General features: G+C 35.3%; 1 protein-coding gene across 2 annotated transcripts; it reads right to left on the minus strand.

Moving 5' to 3' along the window:
- Positions 1-4,185: 4,185 nt before the first annotated feature.
- On the minus strand, positions 4,186-21,924 carry LOC134744350 (tetraspanin-13). 2 transcript variants are annotated; one of them, XM_063678138.1, is made up of 7 exons: positions 21,572-21,924; positions 19,594-19,764; positions 18,636-18,734; positions 16,130-16,255; positions 14,210-14,338; positions 11,559-11,674; positions 4,186-8,775 (listed from the first exon to the last, which is right to left on the minus strand). In XM_063678138.1, exons 1-6 carry the CDS (start codon positions 21,629-21,631, stop codon positions 11,600-11,602), a joined length of 660 nt encoding a protein of 219 aa, XP_063534208.1. In that variant the 5' UTR covers positions 21,632-21,924; the 3' UTR covers positions 4,186-8,775; positions 11,559-11,599. The 2 variants fall into 2 exon arrangements, with proteins under 2 accessions (XP_063534208.1, XP_063534200.1); XM_063678130.1 differs by lacking the exon at positions 11,559-11,674 and having other exon boundaries at positions 21,572-21,919.
- Positions 21,925-21,984: the final 60 nt, after the last annotated feature.

Consider the following 21,984-nt stretch of genomic DNA (forward strand, 5'->3'; position numbering starts at 1 on the left):
AGCACGTTTATACCTCATAAATACAATCAAAGAGATATTTACTGATACAACATACAATAAAGACAATTTAGTAGTCCGTTAAAGATCCCTGGCAAGCTCGGTTCTCCAAACAAAGGTAGTTACGCTCGAATTTTAAAACAACTAGCTAGTTTGCTCTGAAACTTTGTACTTACAATAGGATAAGGTATATCTATGTCTGTAATTAGTTTATGTAGCTTCAGATACCATTGTTAAAAAAAATGTTTTTGCTGTATTTCGTTTGCTTTACAAAATGGAGTTATATAAACTAATTACAGGCTTAGATATATCTCATGTCATTGTATGTGCAAAGTTTCATTACAATCCAACCCGTAGTTTTAAAATGAGAACGAAACTACGTTTGTATTTTGTATGGGAAGGTGAAAGCTTGCCGGGGACTTAATATACGCCAACTAGTAGGTTCTAAGTTATAACTTCCATTTAAAACAGGATATACAGGTGCATAACATATAAACATATTAATTTGTTATTTTAATTATATTCTTTAAGAGGCCGTAGTCGATTTTGGAGCAAAAATTTTAAATTGATACACTTAGTCGTTGAAATTATACTTGTTTTGTTACGTAATATCTAAATAACAAGTATTGGTTTCTATTAGCACGTTTTCTCATCTTGCCTTTTAATAATGAGGTCGCGAGCGTGCGTCACCGGTAATATGTGAAGAGAAGGGGCAGTTTTGAAAAATTCATCAAAAAATTATGGTGGTAAATTATACAAATTGATGTATAAGAATAGTTTCAGCAAATGTTGTAGATTGTTCAAGTATCCAAATTACGTTGAAATTAAGTCGATTTTTCAGAGAAATTGTAACTTGTTTTGAAGTAATTTCTGGAGAAAATTGAATTCGTTTAACTTTCATTTCCTCGAACTCTAAGTCATATAACAAAAATGTAATCTGATAAAGGCCAAGTACAGAATATGTGTAATACAAATTTACCATTTTTAGCAGTCCAAACTTTACGAAATTTACAAATAAGAGCGACAAAATCAATGCTTTACGCGCGTTTACCTAAACGTCCTTCAGAAAAAAAATCATTACTAATTTAGTGAGTCTGTTTTCAAAAAATTGATCTGATAAAAGGCAAGAGAAGAAGACGTGCTAATAGAAACCAGTACTTGTTATTTCAATTTGGTAACAAAAGGTGTACAATTTCATCGAAGAAATCTATCAATTTTACATTTTTGCGACTAAAATCGACACCGGCCTCTTAATTCTAATTGTATTCTAATGTGTAGTTTAGTTTTGAATTTGTTAAATATGTATAATTTGTAATTTTGTATTCACCGTGTAAGCGCTTTGGTTGTTATTTACTGTAAGCTTATATGTGACATTTTCAACCAAAAGGTACCACATTGTCGCTTGTCAATAAGGTTGATTTCAAATTGAAGCTGTATGGATATAACGCCTTATTGACAACCGACAATAAGTACCCTTTTGATTGAAAATGGCACATATGTGAAATAAACGATATTGATATCGATAACCCTCCATTATGAGTGGTCCGACACACACTTGACCGGTTTCCTAAGTAAGAAACTTCATCGGTCCAAAACTTTAAAAGCAAACAATTATTAACCTAGTTTTCATTCTCGAAAATAAGCGCTTACCAATCCGTTTTTAGGGTGCCGTACCCAAAGTGTAAAACCGGCCAAGTGCGAGTCGGACTCGCGCACGAAGGGTTCCATACCATTACGGAAAAAAACAGCAAAAAAATCACGTTTGTTGTATGGGAGCCCACTTCAAATATTTATATTATTCTGTTTTTAGTATTTGTTGTTATAGCGGCAACAGAAATACATCATCTGTGAAAATTTCAACTGTCTAGCTATCACGGTTCATGGGATACAGCCTGGTGACAGACAGACAGACCCGTTTTTACCCTTTGGGTACGGAACCCTAAAAACGGGACCCTATTACTAACTCCGCTGTCTGTCTGTCCGTCTGTGACCAGGCTGTATCTCATGATCTCTCGGTCTCGTGCGCAGAGCGTAATGTAATAATGTATGCTTAGTTATATTTCGTATTTTTTAAGCAACACCCCGTATTTCACTAAGCTCGTGAGATCGATAGATGAAAAACTTTTTTCATTTAGGTATAACCCCTTTAAAAAAAACTTAACGACTTTTGTATAAAAGGGTTTTTTATGTTTTCCCCTAGGGTAATTGTTAAATTACAAATCATACATTGTAACAAAAAGCCCTTTTTCTTGTTTACGTCCTTTTTGTGGGCTACCTCGGGATCAATATAAAGGTTAAGTACAAAGTTGTTTGTGAGGTAATTTTTACTTTTTCTTCAGTTAGACATTCAAATTATTTTCTTGTTCTATTAAATACTAGCTTCTGCCCGCGACTTCGTCTGCGTGGAATCATATGCTTGATAAAAACTGTCCTATGTTCTTCCTCGGGCCTTAAGCCCTTAAACTACCTCCATATCAAATTTCATCTAAATCGGTCCTGCCGTTTAAGCTTAAGAGGCAGGTAAAAGACAGACAGTTACTTTCGCATACCTATATATTCTATATAACCGCCCAACTAAATTCAAAAACATTCAATGTGTTTACAAACGATTAAAATGGAGATGGACAGGGCATATGTTAAGGGAAAGAACAGAAAAGTGGACAAGATTAATAACAGAATGGTACCCGCGGGACGGGAAAAGAAACGAAGGAGGATAATTCAAACGTTGGGAAGACGACATAAGAAAAATAGCTGGACCAACATGGAGACGAACTGCAAAGGACAGAACAAAACGGAAAGATTTAGAGGAGGCCTATGTCGAAGGACAAGCTGTAAAAAGGAGGAGACGAAAACCGGTTGCCGATTCACTTACTCGTAGTTAAGAAATATAGATATATATATAGTGTAGTATTAAAAAAATATAGTGTAGAGGTACCCACTTAAAACATATTATTATTGTGTTAAACAGCAATAAAGGCTTATTTTATTTTATATAGGGATTTGAAGTATACCCTCTAGCAGCACATTATACAAGAAAAAACCGGCAAGTGAGAGTTTGTTTACCTCGCGCACTGAGGGTTCCGTACAAACTTTCAATTTTCTCATGTAAATAGAATCACGAAAGACTTGACTACAAGTATACTAAGCGTAATTGTGTACAGCGCCATATATCGGCAAATTGGCTAACTAATTTGCGCGACCTGTATGTATGTTGGTTTTTCAAGGATACTTAATTCTTTATCATGTGAACCGATTTCAAAAATTTTTATTTGAAGGAAGGTATTTTTAGTGTAATCTCAAAGACATTTCAAGTATAAAAACAATGGGCTTAAATTGCAAATTAAATTAGAAAATGTATTTTCATAATTAAAATAAGTTTTTAAGATAGAGGTGTGATTATATTTTTCCTGTAATATTTATGATAATGTTATAAATTATGTAAACATTTAAATGTTTTTTTTTCACATTTTCCTTCATAACCATGTCAATTATTTTTTTTCACTGAAAAACAAATCTCGACCTAGTAACTAGACTGACTTTTTGCCCCCTCTTTATATTGGGTATTTTTCATAATTAATAAAAAAAAAAATACACTTCCAATATGTGTTAAGGTTGGCGCTGTTCATAACTATTCCAAATTTCAAATCGATAGCTTCAGTAGTTCTCGAGATATTTAGCAATGTGACAGACAGACAGACGGACAGAGTCGCACCATAAGGGTTCCTTTTGTACCTTTTTGGTACGGAACGCTAAACAACCGTAGTCAATTATACAAAATGATCACACCTAGCGTGTTCTTGGCAGTGTGTGTGTGGTTTCAGCGTGAGACGATAACAGACAGACAGAATTACTTTTGCATTTAAAATAATGTAGGCCGTAAATTATAGCATTCTTACTGGTATTAATAAGAATACTTCAAACATATTGAAGACTTAGTTTGGATATTTGACTGACAGAAGTGAAGAATACTCTTCATATAATCTACAACAACACTTCGTTGGCGGCATTTAGTTTACGCGCAGAGCCATCTATCGGTGGATCTTGTCATCAAAGATGCATTTCTGCTGCTGAGGCCCACGAGGTTGAAAAATCATGGAGGTAATTTTGTTCTAGTAAGTATTTTAAGACCTTGGGGTGGGAAGCTAGAGGTAAGCTCACAGAGCCACAATTAATATTGAAACAAGTTAGTAATGCTCAAAACACTTTATTCCGAAAAGATACATGGAGCTGGAAGGGCACAACTCGAACGATACTCGATACACAGTAATAACTCTCGACGGTGGTGTTATGAGCCAGCTTGGACCGAGCCTTATATATGTTGAAATCCTTTCTTTAATTAGATAAGGACAACCTGATAACAGAAGGAAATTTGAACACGACCTGCGGACCTATAAGCATCTCTGTCACTTGAATTCCTACGCAAGAGCGACAGAGAAGTAGATAGATGATCTCCGATTTTCGTTGCTGGCGGTATCCATAACGGCCACCCCACACTAGCGTCGGCGTCTAGTCAACTCTATGGCTGCTGCTCGACGCAACGTTTGCGCAACTTTGCAGCGACGCCATTTTCCATAGCGTTAACTAGACGGCGATGCTCAAAAGACACTAGTGTGGGGTGGTCCTATAATATAGGCACAAGTCTTGACGGCTCGACTCTAAGGCTCGGTTAAGCCAACTCACAACACTACCTAGCGTGGCAAAGCGTCTATATGAACTACTTATTAACCCTTAAACCATTTGATATTCCTTTCTAGTCATTCGATTACGAACTAATTCTTATGTAGATGCGGTTTTTTTAAAGTATAATCGCAAGTATGTTGCGGCTAAGGACTTACCCGTTATTCATAAAACTTTACGGGCCTGTTTTACTTAAATTATGTTTTATCCCTTTCTTACAATATGTATTTAGTTGTACGTAAGATTTTTGATTAAACGTTTTTTTTTTTACAAATACATAAGTCAAAATGACAGATAAAGACAAACGATTCATAGCTAATTCAGGCCAGTAACGCGTTTATGAATAATGCCATTAAGGGTTAACTAAAGCTTGATAAACTAGTGACTAAACAGGCTTTTAATGAGCCAAATGTCTCCAAACCAGATCATTATTGTCCCCCGTTCTCCGTTTATTTGCAGTCAATTGCATTTTCATTCAAGGCGATATCTATATCCCACTGCGGCGCACCAAGGCAACAAATACGAGTCAAATCTTTTCTCCGGTGCGAAATGTAACGAAAGGCGCTAATGAATGGTGACCGCCAGTAATCTTTTTTTTATGGAATAGAAGACAAACGAGCAGATGAATCACCTGATGGTAACCTGTTACTATCGCCCATAGACACCTGCAACACTAGAGGAGCTGAAAGTGTGTTGCCACCTTTTAAGATGGGATGGGAGTACGCACTTTTCTTGAAGATCGTAACGGTCCGGAAATACCGCGGGCGATAGTTCATTCCAGTTTGGATGTGCGAGGCAGTTTCTACATTTATCTATTAGCCTATGTGATTTGTGATCTACGTTTACATTAGACGCTTTACCACTGCGAGGTACAGCCAGCAACAGACAAATTCACGGATGAGATTGGCGAGAAAATCTTTTATTCTGTTACAATAAGTATGGTGACGGTTTTTAATTGTTGATATTCAGTTAGTATAAGCTAATTTGGTTGTTTAATATTTCGCTGTGAAATGTTTGATGTCCGAATAGTACAACAGTCCGTAAAGTTACATCTAATGCCAATAAAGATTATCTTATCTTATCTTATCTAATGCTGGCCGTACACTTACTATACAAGTCCAAAGGCTTAATATACGCAATATAATTACTGATATACTTTTAATAAAATAAAGCACTTTAAGAGTGTCTTCTCAAAGAGGGCATGTCTTTTGTGAAGTAACCTCTAAATTAGACTACATGCGTTAGATAATCTGGACTTCAACGGAATGAGAAATTAATGTCTCGTCCGCAATTACTACCTAATATAATTAAAGCTCGAGCCCTATTTCAACACTTGACAATTTGCGGGGTCGATAAAAGAAATTATAATATTTAGATATTGTCTATGTCAAATTCGTGAAATAGGAGCCTATTTCACCAACATGACAATTGTCATCTGACACTGACAATTAGCCATCAATATTACTAACAATTGTTGGATATCGTTGCTTGATTTTCCCGAAATATAAAGTTGGTGAAACAAGACTGACCGTTGAAGAATCAAGCATGAAATCTAAAACATACATTTATTAAATAGGTTTTGTCAGCAATTTAAATTATAATAATAGACATCACAAAAAAGTATGCTTGAATTGTACCTAATTATAACATAGATATAAGTAGATGGTTCAATATTTTATTAAGTAATTGTTAATGATATAATGATATATACGATAAAACATATATTTTAATATTATATATATCGACATGGTCATTCTTAATTCCAATAAAAAAATTGCAACATAATAATCATCACTAGTAGTTACTAAGACTTAGATATCTAAAAAAATAAAATATACATTTGTACACCAGTAAATGAGGGAATTTACTAAAATGTTAAAAACATTGCTAGAAAATAAAGTATTTATCGTAAAACAGCGTATAAAATTAAAGCTTGTTATTTTACACGAAAATAATAAGAAATAAAAATAAGTTTTAAACATTAACGTTTATTCATCTGTGCACGCGGCACTTTGTGCCAACACTATTTTCTTTTTTAATTGATTTTCTTTGAAAAAGAAGGTCAACACTCCCACATCGACTGCCACCCAGCACTAAAACTATTTTCGTGAACTATCTTTGAAGCTAGCATACTTTTGCATTTGTAAATGCGATTTTATAAAAATGTGGGTGAATTTGGGTGTGCCGGTGTGGCAGTATAGATCTTACCAATAAGCAGCAAATATAATGTAATTTTCAAGACTTGCTCACTGTGACCGTGTGATTTGTGTAAAAGAAAAAATAACGTTCTGACTGTACAAAAAAGAACTACGTACGCGTAGAAAAGTATCGTTCACTCAATTTGACATTCAATAAATACTGGAAGCAAAAGGATCCACAAACATTACAAAATAATTAGACTACTGACTAGTACACAAATGTACAACTTACACATACTATTTACTAGGAATCAACCATCGTATTTCTAAGGGCGCATTTTCATTGGACGACTAGGAATGGTTTCTGCTCACGTTTGTTATGTTAGTTTGTTGGACAAACGTTCATTTCGTTATTTTAATACGTCAAAACCAAACGCTGTTTCATTCAGTCACTCAATCAATCAAAGAACCTTTTTTGTCTAGTCCCTATTTCATAAATTAGAAAATTGTAAAAGACAATTAAGGCATTTCAGGGTCAAAATGCTTAGATGACAGATGACACCTATTTCCCAACCTAAATGAGCAAAGTGATACAGAAAAATGTTATTGTCAAATGACAATTGTCATTTTGGTGAAATAGGGGTATGGTGTTTATCTGGTTCATATTACACTAGCTTGACAATTGTCGCTAGTTAAGTATCGACCCAGAAATGTTATTGTCAAATCACAATAATTGTAAAGTTAGTCTTTGACGCAGTTAACTGACCAATCGTGGAAACTTTTTTCAATGAATAAGATCGATCAAAAATCATAGTAATGTTTTTTTGTTAGAATATCATTGAATGAATGGCTTATGTGGCTTTTATATTATTTTCTTCTTCCTTTATTTGAATACGGGGATAATGCCAGTAGCTCCCGTCCCCTCCCTCGACCGATGAAACTGAGCCCTAAATTGCAGATAAGTCGTCCTGAGATCGTATGGCTTACATTAACATTACAATATGTTGTATTCTTCGCGATACAGACAAACAGCAAACGATCGATTAGAATGAAGAACCACAACTAATTCGGGATAGTCGAGACAGTATTGATAAATATTGAGTTAAGATAAATGATTTATCTTGCCTGTCTATGTATCTATAGGACACAGGATGAATAATCTAGAACATCTAGATGGCCATACCACCTACTATGGTCACATGTTGCCTATCTATTGTGGTGTATGACTTTGACACAAGCTTCGACACATAGCCATAATAGGCATTGTTAATTCAGATATTTAATAAATGAGGGGATTGAACGGAAACAAACACTTAATTCAACCAACTGTAAAATCAAGTTTCAGAAATAGTCATATTGTTAATTAAAAAGCAATCAAATTAAACTTTCCTTCCGATCCGTGCATTTTTTTTAAAGATTGACAGATAACATTATTCTGAAGTCTAGTTTACATTCTGGCAAGACTTTTTACATTGAGATAGTTTGCACTATTTAAGAGCTGAATAATAATAACGTCAGTCGTAGAGTATTATTTTTTAGTTACGTTTTCAGTGCCCAAGAGTAAAGTTACAAGTTACAATTTTATATATATATAAACCGACAAAATTCAAGCGGTTGACCCAAAATTCACCATTGGCGTGAAGCTTAGACCAAATGATGCCAGTTTACACTTGTAAAATTGTAACTTATAGGTTTAATAACATGGGGCACAAGTGATAGAATCAGCAACTTAAAATGACTGACTGATTAACAAATGCGTTATAATCCATTATGGCAAAATAAATAATCGCCCATCATTTCATTGACTATCTAAAACTAAAACCTGTGTATTCCTAAGTTGTGGAGGCTAAATTATCGGTTTTTCTCAGTATAAGTAGTCCTTCCTCGGGAAAATAGCGTGAGGTTCCTTGTAGTTCGGGTCAGGCTGGTTGCGGTAGCGGCGGGCGAGCCACACGGCGAAGAGCTGCAATCACACATGCTTTACAATATTTGTACGAAGTTTGTTGGCCAAGAGGTTCTCTCAGAAGTTCAATTTGTTCGCTCTTAAGTAAGAACATTCTATGCTAGGAAGGAAAAAATGAATAAACTATGCTCTAGAAAACCTGAGTGTCGGAGTTTTTTTTTTCTTTTTTTATAATCTTAAGTATAAAAGGAGAAACATGTACAACCGCCACAGCGTGCTTATTGTAAAATCTTCGATTTAAACGCGACTCATTTCTTTTATCGTTCTGTACTTGAACGATATGAAGATTGAAGAGACGCGACAAGAGCAGCAACAGTTATTGGTTTCCTAGATTATAGTTTAGGTTAATCATCTCTGTTTGTAGGTATTACTTGCAAGAAATCAATTCATAATTTTTTCAAGAACCATGCAAGGGAAGATATTTAAACTTCGAGGTTATCTCAGGCCAAAATGTTTTATAATAAGTCAGGGAAAGCTTACCGGAATGCAACGAAATTGGCATAAACAAACAAAAGTGCAAACTAAAACCACTTGCAAAGGTCAGTTTTCTATGAAAACATATCCAATTAGTATTTTAATCGCATTCGTCGCATTGCGCTAAGCTGTAAATTACAACTATCTCGTAAACTGTTTCCAATAACATTTTATCTACATCAATATCATAACCTCCCTATAATATATTCAGAAACGATAAACTAACGGCCTATATTAACAAACCTGTATTTGTGGGTGCATCGAAATTTTAACTTTACGTTATCGATATATAACTGAATATCTGAGAAACAAAAAAAGATTTGGCCTCTATTCTAATATCAGTCGAGATGACGTTTTATTCGAAATGAAATGACAAATAATTTTGTCAAATTTCGCACATTACTTGATGGCGAACGATATGGCAATCGGCCCCCGACTCTAGTTCTTCTCTAAATTAAAACAACAACGGATGCGTGACATGCGTGGAAAAGTTTGCATTACCGCCCCACCATTTGACGTTTGATTAGTTTGTAAGTATAAAATTATTTTATTTTGTTAAAGCTTATGATATTGATGTAGATAAAGCAGTGTATGTAACTGTACATAATTAGGCATTAAAATACTTGTGTGATCCTTTTATGAAACTCATTTCATTCGTTTCATAAACCCACGCTCGTATTTTAATACCTTTCATTATTGCATGCTAATATAGTGATACGTGCGTAAAGTGCTACATTAAAGTACATCAAGAGGGCATGCAAATTAAGCATTTAGATATCAATGTATGTAAAGTTAGTTTTATACTTATCAAGGATGAGTATTCATATTCATACACGTGGCATGTAGAAAAAAAGGCCAAAGCTTTGCTGCTTATTAATTCCCAATTAAGTTAAAATTGGAACTTTTACAATGTCTGCGACGGTCACATGAATGTAGGAGCAGCTTGTGTCAAGAGCCAAAAAATCGTTATTCTTACGTCTTTTGATATATCGTAGACAGCTACAGAGAATCGAATCAAATGACCCAAGGCTAATATAGAAATCGTTATATGTTTTATACGATGCGCACTTGCGCAGGCGTATTTTAAGATGGAGTACTTCGTGATGACCTACTCATACTTCTCAATATTGTAAATAGTATGATGGTACCAAAGAAAACTGAGTTACACGACTAAACAGTATCTCATATCATACACTGTGTTATGCTACATTTACACGTTTGCAATTGTATTCCGGACAGGTTGTATTGTATTCCTTTGATCTGTGTTCAAAAGCAAGGCGATTAGCTCTTGTAAGCTTACGCAGGCCAAGTCAAACACCCTCTTTCACCCGCTTGTGGATGCTTGTGAAGTCTCGACTTGCCAAGCGTGTAAATGTAACATCAGCAGAGCTATATTGTTGTATAATTCTAGCTGCAATGAAGCTCTAAGCTCAAACATGAAAATAAGAAGGCCAAAGGCGACATGAGCCGGCAAGCTATGTCGTAGCAAGAAGCATATAATTTGAATTTGCATGCAATAATAAATACATACAAAAAACATGCTTGCAGCAATAATATCACAATATTTTTGACTGAAGAGGCTATGTATTTTTATACATGTTTTTACATTTAATCGTAATCGAACCTGTTCAAATAAAATAATTTATTATGCCATGAAGTTATTATTCAAATTTACAAGCAAAACTAGGTTTCAACATTTGATACAAAATAGTAACATTTACTTCATGTGCCCAATGTTTGTTTAATTTTTCTTTTTACTTTTATGTCAATCGTCGATTTGACGAAATATATCCACATTTCACTAACATGACAATTGTTATCTGCCAATGACAATTCGCCACACATCTCCGGATCGATAAGTTAAGCTTGTCAATTGACAATGTGAAGTGATCATTTTGTCAAATTCGTGTAATAATTCGTCCAAATATTTGCGTCGTTTTTGTCACTAAAAAATAATAGGTCGTAAGAATTTTTTTACGTTGAAGCTTGTCAGCCTCAAATCCTGCTGCTTTCAGCTGATTAGCCGCTATAATGCCTCGTATTTTAGCATTAGAAAGAACTCCACCGCAATAAGCATAACATTTTAATCAGAGACTTTAAACAAGTAATCAAACACATTATTTAGTTCAAAATTGTACCGCATTAAGTGCTTGATTTAAACCCTCATGCTTCCTTCTGGAGAATTCTTTCATATCATAAAAGAAAGAAGTACAGACGGGCATTTATCGGTATATACAGCGTATACTAGTGTATGTGCTACAAGTGCAGACATAAAGCATGCATAAGCAACACACAAACGCGTCAACCACCTCGAGTTAGCAAACGCCGTGAGTCCGTATCGGCGGATCATTCAGAGAAATGCACTGGGGTTAGCGCGCGGGTCCTTCTGATTACGGTATCTTACTGTCAACCACACACCGAGAAACTGGAAAGTAACATTTGTTAGTCACAAATGCATGCCCGTGAATAGTGTGTTAGCGAAACCTTTTACAAATTTACAGGGATCTCCAAAATGCAACCCATACCACAGGGGGGGACACTATACATCAAAAATCACTTGCGTTTCTATGTGTGAACGGCACGTCTGTACACGCGGCAAGCGTCATAGTGTGAGTAAGTTGCTTAAAAAATAGTACTGAGCGGGCGAGGTAATTCGAGTCGGGACGGGGCGGTGCGTGGCCGTTCTTTATATAGCCAAGATGGCAACCGTTTATCGACAAAGTCCATCGAATAGTAAAAAATGTATCGGTATGAACAGTTGGGAACGAAAAGTCACGTGTTTATTTCCATACACTATTTAAGTATCGATTGGATTTTCTACTACACGATTGCTACTTAGCTAGGCCCCCACCACCCCCAGAACGTCATTTTCTCGCTCTAATATTAAACCACAAAGCTGTTTCTCTTTAATCCAGTCAAACGACTGATAGAGATTAAGTCCATAATTTTTTGGTATTACGAAATAAATTAATGTTGATATAAGTAAAGGAACTTAGGTCATAATATACCTAATTTAGTTTTTGAATTATTCTAGAGTTTGGTAAAGTGACAGTCTGCAATGGTATTTCCAAAAGTGAGGTACATTGACAACGAACGCGTAGGTACTAGGTTGAGTAAACTAATTTTAATACTTCAGTTGAAACAGTGAGTAGTTTCGTGTAGTAAGAACAATTACACTTGGACGTAATAACATTTGGAGATCCCTGCTGTTCAAGCAATAAAGAACGCCACCAAGAAGTAAAATAAATATTCGTGTCTTGAAGATAAAGACGGTTATCAAACTGAGGACGCATAACGAAACCGCAAACTTGCCGCAGAACTAACTGGCGATTGCGAGTCAGGTTGTAAATCATCTGAATCATGCAATCTCTTGCGCACTTGTACGGCCTTATGGAGCGGGACCCGCAACAGAGTGCAGTGGTAGTATTACGCGTAAAAGGTTTTACTGCCCGACTCGATGTCACTTTTTGACAGCTTTTGTTAGAGAGGGACTTCCACTTGTATTACAAGTTACAAGCTTTTGAGAAACGGGCCCCTGATGCTGCAGCAAGTATAGTATGATACAAATAAAGGAGCATGGGTTATCGATTGTTAGGTGGCGTTTCCTATTGCGTAAAGTATTTACATTTTTTTGGCGCTAGCAAGCGTAAATTGAAATATTTAAAGTTATGCTGAAATGAAATTTGTTATCAAAACAAACACTTTACTTAATAACACAAACAAAGGAAATAAGACATTAAATGCATAATAATTATGCATTCAATATTGAATTTATAAGTCGTTACTTTCGATTACTTCTTATGATCGATAATTTTCAAATACCTTTTCAAGAAGGGCATGGTAACTTATATGTTCCAAAAAGTCACCCAAACATATATAACTACAAAACTTTACATATATGTACCTACTTCTCGCTCGCAGATAAAATTATCCATACCAACATATACATATTATATATATGTATGTTTATAAGATGTACAAAAACAACGGGTCAATGACATGAAAATAAGATACCAAATAAATATTTATCGCGTATTTTTCCAGAGTAAAGATAATATAGACGATGAAAAAGTATTTAGAGTACAATAAATCAAAGTGACATGCTTTAGCATCAAGAAATGTATTATCATAAATTTATAAAGGTTTGTGCACATATGTAAAATGTAATTAAAAGTATAACATACTATAAATTGTAAACTAACGGTACATGACCGCAAATAAGTCGATGAGCAAAGCGAAGACTCTCGAAAAAGATACGCGCAGTTTGAAATATGACGTCAAGATAATTATTGCAATCTCAATTGAAAAATGGTACAAACGTCTATATAGTTCTGATAACTGTCAGAGGCACTAACGACGTTGTTATTTTTAGTTAGTTTAAGCAACAACATAGATAAGTTATCTCCCAACCCACACACATTCATGATTTATTTCAAATGTATTTCATGATCTAACCTAAATAATATAAATGCGTATAAATTTATTTTAACGTAAACAAAGCGATAATCATAAGCCCCGATAAGGTCTTGCGAAATTTCGATTTTCGATTTCTGCGGTATTTCTGATTATTTTTTCTAATAAAAGGAACACTTCAAAACTGGTCCTTATTAATACACCACGAGCGGAAAAAAGAAAACATCAGATACCTTGTACTTCGCCGACAAACAAAAAATATAATTATCTTATCACTACTTCACCACCCGAAATAATAAATTCCTTAAAAACATAATATTATTAATTCAGACCTTGAATCTTATCGTCATCTGACAAACCGAAATTCATAAAGAGTGTCACGATAGCAAAATCACAAATAATATCAGAGCAAATAATCAAATTAAGCAACTTAAACCCGTTTAAGAAGATTCTTAAGCGATCACGTCAAAAACGCGTCTTTTTTAAAGTATTACGTGGGAAATCGTATTAAACGATCGTATTAAGCGGGTTCTATTGTATACAATACCTCAGTGAAGCTGAAGAATAGACCGATGCCTCCGCATAGCTTGAAGGCGTAGTCGATGCGCTCCTTGAGTTTCTCCATGCAGGGGGCGCAGGCACAGTCCTTGTCCGCTGAGTTATTGCAGCAAAGTTTCTGTAATGCCAACAAATGATTTGTTATATCCATATCTATAGTGGATCGTTCAGCTTTTTTTTGGTGGCCCGCCGTGATCCTGGTATACGAAGGGCGACTGAAAAGTTCTAAGCTTAAGGTACTTCGAGGTTGCATATGCGTTAATAGCACTGGCCACTAAAAAGACCATTTAAAATAGTAGATTGTACAACAAGGGCATAAAGCGATCCATTTTCATCCAAGGCAATTGGATGATCCTGATAAGACAGTATGATCCGGAGTCTAAATCTGAATCTATGCAGTAGATCGAAAAGGGTGAAAGGCCACCGAAGAAATTTAAAGTGCAAAAAACGGCGTCTAAGCTAATGGACACGGTGTTTTGGGACTGCGATGGCAATCTTTTAATAGAGTATTCTGCAAAAGGCTCTACAATAAACGCAGTTTATTATGCCGAGGTATTAAAAAAGGTGCCCCAAGCCATAGTCGAGAAACGAGGTGTGCAATAAAGGGTTAGTGTTACTGTTAGTGTTCGGTTGTGCCGGACACTACCGAAAACACAGTTTCGGCGCGGCTGAAAGGATTAGCAGTTGTTTGGCCGAAACCGAACCTTCGGCCGAAACATGATTTTTATCCGAAACCTGCGGAAACCGAAACTTCGGTCAGACACTAGTTACTATATGGCCTCGTAAGGCCCACCATACAAAATTTCCCTATTTTTAATTTGAACCTTGTTGTATAGAAGATTAGGGTGACTTTCGTTTGATTTCGAAAACAATGAAACAAAAGAAATGCTACTAAATTTAGTTACAGTAAGGTTCAAATTAGATTGAAAAATTGTAATGCACATTGGGCCTTACGAGGATATTGTACCGTGTTTGACATAGTTGGGCCATCATAATATTAAGGGTTAACTAACCATTTTAAACCTTATTACAAGTAAATAAGATCTAGCCAGTCAGGAGTGTTTGCTGTTAGAACTAATGCGCTTATTTTAATGTGATTATGTGTCACTGCGTAAAACTATAAGAAGTATTAGAATAGGGATTATGACACATGTTGAATTTTATAACAAAATCTAGTAAAATAGATAGCAAATGAGCAATTTATCACTGTAATGTGGATATTTAAATAATTAATATAAGGAAATAATACAAAAATACAGGACCTGAAAGTTTCAACATTTAAGTTTTTTTTAACTTTCAAAAAGGTAAAAAGTAAGGGTACCTTTCCATTCCTTATATTTTATCAAAAAAAGATTGCACAGCAACTATATACATATAAACGCAATATTTCACCGACAAAAACGCAATTTTCTTGTTTTGTCCCTACTTCAATATGGGCTCTCAGTGACCTTGACGTCACGTTCACTTATCGTTTTGTTAGGAGCGTTTCGCGAGTGAGCTACGACTGCCAGACTTTGACTATTATTTCTAACTTTTGTATTGCTCAAATACAATGGGTCCCATATAGACATTTGATCGTAAAAACACACCTGATCAATTAGTACCATTAATGAAAATTTGTCATCTAGCCTATCATCATGAATATTACTGGACTCTATATGAAAATTTACCTATTTAGTATGGAAAAATATATTGTAGCTCAATTTAAAAGTTCCACCATAAACCAGTTATGTAAACTTGATTTCGAAGATATGATCAATTTTTTTCAAAAACTGATGATAAGTGTTAGTTTTTTTTAGATTATTTGGTTTTAATATCCAACTTTTGTTTATTCCACTAAATTCAAAGTACATTTTACAGTAAATTTGGTATTACTTTAGCATGTGCTTTACGTGAATTTTCCACTTACGTTGACAGCATCACAGGTGGGGTAGTCAGAGGTGGCATTAAGGGGAGGAATGCTAGTCTCAAACCCGCAGCACTGAAATTTCTCCTGCACCTGACTCTTCACTTCGGTGTTCACTTTGTTCCATCCCTGAAATGTCATGTGAGGCTTGAGACCAGTTTCTAATCAAGAAAGTAACAGTGACGGCGCGTTCATAACAGTCAATTTTCACCGGTTTGCGCATTTCGAGAGAATCACGTCAAATACCGTTCGACGCGCCGCCACTGGTATCAAAAAATCAAAAATCAAAAAATCAAAATAGTTTTATTCGGTAGCTTAAAAAACACAAATTACAATATCTGCGCTGGTGCCTCTTTTTAAGTGAGAAAACACTTGTGCTAAGAGAGCACCGCTCTTCCACGCGGTTAGTTAACAGTTATCTTAGAAGTATATAAAGTATATTTAACTACATTTCAATGTAATTATACTACTATAGGGTACTTAATATAGAAAAGATGTGTGTGTGTGTGTGTGTGTATGTGTGTGTGTGTGTGTGTGTGTGTGTGTGTGTGTGTGTGTGTGTGTGTGTGTGTGTGTGTGTGTGTGTGTGTGTGTGTGTGTGTGTGTGTGTGTGTGTGTGTGTGTGTGTGTGTGTGTGTGTGTGTGTGTGTGTGTTTGTTTGGGTCTGTACTAATGTTCGCTATACTTATTTTGAATTAAGTTTTCTATGTCGTTGTAGCTTTTAGTTTGTAACCATTTAGTTAACCTACTTTTACACTCGTATGTAGTGCAGGAATAAATGTCAATGTGTTTGTTTATTTGATTATATAGACTGCAAGATTGTGCCTGTTGCTGTCTTCTGGCAAATGCAGTTTTCACTGTATGGGTTTTAATTACATTAGTCTTTTTCCTACGTGTGCATGTATTGTCTTTTTTGTATGTGGTTCGCTTGTGTGTTTTTAGAATAAGATTTAGAATATACAATTTTCTTACAGATAACAGATTGCAGAGTAAATAGAGGTCGTTAGTAGGGAATCTGAATGGCTTTTGGTGCATGACTTTTAGCAATGCAATAATTAATTACAATAGAGTCGGATCATAATTTTAAAACTAAGACGGGACTTAATAAGGTCCCGTGTTAGTTTTAAGATTATGAGTGAAAATCGTGTTAGTTTAAATCAGTATAGAGTCGGATCATGTTAACTCTATATGGCATTTGCAATGAAATAGTGGGGCAATGTCATCATTAATGACAAATTTCTCTGAAAATATGTCGTTTATAATGACACTTCCTCACCTTGTTCTGTTCAAGTCGTTGTAAAGTTAGTGTAGATCTTTATTTAGAAGGATTTTCACATGTGATTTTTGCGCCGCTCGCGCTCGTGTACGAACTATAATATGTATAATAATATGTGACGTTTTTAACCAAAAGGTACCACATTGTCGGTTGTCAATAAGGTTGATTTCAAATTGAAGCTAAATAGAAATAGCGCCTTATTGACAACCGACAATAAGTGCCCTTTTGGTTGAAAATTGCACATATAAATGACAAATACAAAAATGTTACCGCGAACTTGGATAGTTGATGATCTTCTGTCTTTTTTGCTCAAATATTTAAGTTCGATTAAGATGTATCTATAGAGACGATTTTGGGATTGGACGTTTGGGTAGCTCCGCTGTTTCCAGGGGCATAGTTAACCTAGGCAAAAACCGGGCATGAAATAAAGTGGGTGGGCTGCTAGGAACCACTTTCAATCGGCAATGGAGTGGCAAACCCTTATACATAGACTAGGGGCATCAGATACTAGAATACGCCACTGCCTTTACATTTATAGTTAAATGGAAACCATTTCTAATCTAAATAAAAACCGGACAAGTGCGAGCCGAGCTCGCCCACCGAGGGTTCCGTACTTTTTAGTATTTTTTGTTATAGCGGCAACAGAAATACATAATCTGTGAAGATTTCAACTGTATAGCTATCACGGTTCATGAGATACAGCCTGGTGACAAACAGACGGACAGCGGAGTCTTAGTAATAGGGTCCCGTTTTTACCATTTTGGGTACGGCCCTAAAAAAATATTAACACTAGAACACTGTCAATTTAAATAGAATAGAATAGAAAACGTTTATTGTAAAAATCTACATACAGCACCATACAAATTTAAAAAGAAGAAGATCTTATACACTAACACGTAAAATTAAAAGTAGCTTATACTAACATGCAATAATTACAATATTGATGCTGCTATAGAGGCTACAAATGGACACCACTCAGCATATGCTCTAACATATAGGTATATGCTACAGCGCTGGTCTTCCGTGGAGCCCAGGGCAAGAAGATAGCTCAGAACAGTAAAGGCAGTAACTAACAATTATGACAAATTAGAAACAATATACAAGGAAAAATTTGAAAGTGGATGTGGAAGTGAGTGGTTTGGGAATATGTAAAAATATATATAAAGAGGTGTAAGTCAAGCATGTATAGCAATTTCTACTATTAGCTATCTCATAATGACTTGAGGAACTCACTTGCTTAGCCAACATCTCCTGCTGGTCCGAGTTCACAGCAAGACAGGCGCAGGCCACTGAGAATTGCACCAGGAACAACAGGAAAAGAATCACCATATACTGATTAAGTGGTTCAGGAAATAGTCCACCATTGTTAAAGCATATTATTGGTACGAAACAATCAAATCTTTTAACATTGTTCTTTAAGACTTAAGGCCATCTCACTTATAGGGTCATTGCGCAAGTTCTGTACATTATTATTCACAACGACGGGACTTAATCGCGTAGGTAAAATAAGTTTTTCACCTCACTCGCTCTGAAAACCTCAGTTTATAGCGCGAAATCTGCGTGCAAAAGTCTATTTTATTCGCTAGCGTGCAAAAGTCATTTGAATTTCGAACACGATGAATTACTGCAATATTACTTTAAATTTTTAATATGTGTGCTTTTCTCTTGTTTATTTTGTTTGGATTTGAGTGTGTTATGTCTTAAATTTCATATGTTAAATAGAGGGCAAAATTAAATATGATTATTTTTATTGTTTTTCTTGCATCTCGCATTTTACTCGCTGTAGTGAGGTGAAAAGTCGCAAGGAGGCTGACCTCCTATGTTAGTGTATCAATTATCTACTATATGAAAGACTAGCTTTTGCCCGCGACTTCGTCTGCGTGGACTTAGTAACCGCAGCTAGAGTAAGAATAGCGCCTGGAAAATATCTCATAGCAATCTAAATTTGAGCATATTATGCACACAAATTAGCAGGCACTTTGTTAATTATCTCAATTCCACCCCGCTTTTTACTTTCTTCAGGGATGATTTTCGGGATAAAAACTATCCTATGTCCTTCTCAGGGACTCAACCTATTTCTATGCCAAATTTCATCTAAATCGGTTCAGCGGTTTAAGCGTGAAGAGGGAACACACAGACAGACAGACAGACTTTCGCATTTATAATATTAGTATGGATTGCCAAAGGATACAAAGAACAGCATAACTTGATGATGCTTGACAGCTCCAGCCATGCCCAGCAACGAGATCAAGATGAGCAGGACGCCGCATGCCAGGATACCCCCTAGGATGGGTAGGTTCGTGTTGACCAGGGACGTCGTCTGCCCATACACCGCTACGGATATCAAGATTGAAGCCACCACCTGGAAATGTACTTACATATATAGTCATGTGCAATTGTGCATCTGAAGAAATATTTGAACGCCAATTGAGACTCTTTTATATTGGATAATCCATTGTATTCGGTTAATGAATATATGGAAATTACGCCAATTGAGACTCTTTATATTGGATAATCCATTGTATTCGGTTAATGAATATATGGAAATTACATGTAATATAATAAATTGAGTGTAATGATTTTTTTTCTTTGAACTATGATTAATTAATTAATTATTTTTTCTATTGACCTGTATTTCATTTTATTTTATTTTGACGATCATTATGAGATATCTATGCTTAGCCGTATTGACATTGTTTTTCTCATTTTATTTTATTTGACATTGTTAAAAAAATTAATTTATTAATCGATTACTTATTTAAATGGTTATTAAATTTTTTATTGTTTTTGTATAATTATAATCTATTGTTATTTTCCACTTGACAATCATAATATAAATTCGTATAGATTAGTGTAAAAATAATTTATTGTATTTTTTTTTATAAGAAGAATAAATTTATTTATTAAGTCCACAATATGATGTCCAGAGTGGTCATGACCCTCGCTCTGGGTCGTTCCTTTTGCAAAGGTTGTCCATCACTGTTCAACGTGGCAACGCGGCGAGCGTGATGGGCTGCTTTGCGTTTGGAGGGGCGCGGGGCGAATTTTGTTAATAGTTTTTGTGTTTGTTAGTTTCCAGTTTAGGTTAAGATTTTTGTAATGTTTTATTTTGTATGACATGTATGTATGTATTGTGGACTTAATAAATAAATTTATTCTCCTATTGAATTTAATATTATGAAATAAATAAATCTGAATCTAAATCTATATCTTCAGTTCGGCGATAGTTACTCATGAAATAAAACTATGAAAACGGATTATACGCGATAATCCTGAAAATGGATTATATCGCGTATAATCCGTTTTCATAGTTTTATTTCCGACTACAATGTTTAGTCATATTTAGCGAGGCGAGTGTATGGCCAGCCAGATGTAAATTTTCCAGTCAGTCCAATACGACTTGACAATTGACATACATGTTCACTTCCCTATTACTTTCAACATTTGAAAAAAACCAGCCAAGTGCGAGTCGGACTCGCGCACGAATGGATCCGTACCATTACGCAAAAAAACGGCAAAAAAATCACTTTTGTTGTATGGGAGCCCCGGTAAATATTTATTTTATTCTGTTTTTAGTATTTGTTGTTATAGCGGCAACAGAAAAACATCATCTGGGAAAATTTCAACTGTCTAGCTATCTCAGTACATGAGATACAACCTGGTGACAGACAGATGGACGGACAGCAGTCTTAGTAATAGGGTCCCGTTTTTACCCTTTTATAGACACCTTGTATAGCTGGAAAAACAAGTGGCCCTGAACTCCTGGAACATAGTGAAAAGCTTTGAAGTACATCTACAGACTACCCTAACATAATTTAGGCCTCCTCAAAAAACTTTGAAAGGTATCTCCTCTGATCATCAATATCATATTCATCAATGTGAATACAAATGAGGATTACTTGATCAATTGAATATTTTATATCAATTAGGACTTCTTGCAACATTAATACTTTAAAATAATGTTTGGAAAATACTGAAATAATTTTTATCTTGAAGTACAAGAGAGTTGAGATTGTACATAGCCAGCCTAAATTTAGAGCATTACTCAAATCAGATTACACTTTACATAATAGAATTTAGAGGCCAGAGAAATGCATACGCCGTGTGAAGGGTATAATTTGTGAAATCTTTTGTTCGAATGAAAGGTCAAAAACTGTTCAATATCTTACCACATAGAGAATGTTAAGTGCAATCAGCGCGTTTTTAGAGCAGGTGAATCCTCCGCACATCTTGATGATTTATGTGTTCCTTCTTACAATTATAACAATGTATGTGGCAGAATCAGGAACAGGAACAGCTATTATCTACACTCGAAAATCCATGTCTCATGCATCACCCAAATAAATGTAGGATGAAATATACACAACTATCTTAAACAGGGTCCGAACTGATCAGATTTTTATAAACAAGAGCACTGATTAAAGTGAAAACGTATATACGCATAAACGATAATATATTTAAATAACGCGTTATATTTCCCCAATAGTTTTACGTTTATCGTACAACTCTGATTGTAATGAACTGTCAGTGTGAAACAGTGAAGTGAACGAACAGTGTCAGTGAAATGGCAAGCAGGGCACAG

The sequence above is a fragment of the Cydia strobilella genome, chromosome 1 (genome assembly GCF_947568885.1).
Source record: "Cydia strobilella chromosome 1, ilCydStro3.1, whole genome shotgun sequence".
NCBI lineage: Eukaryota > Metazoa > Arthropoda > Insecta > Lepidoptera > Tortricidae > Cydia > Cydia strobilella.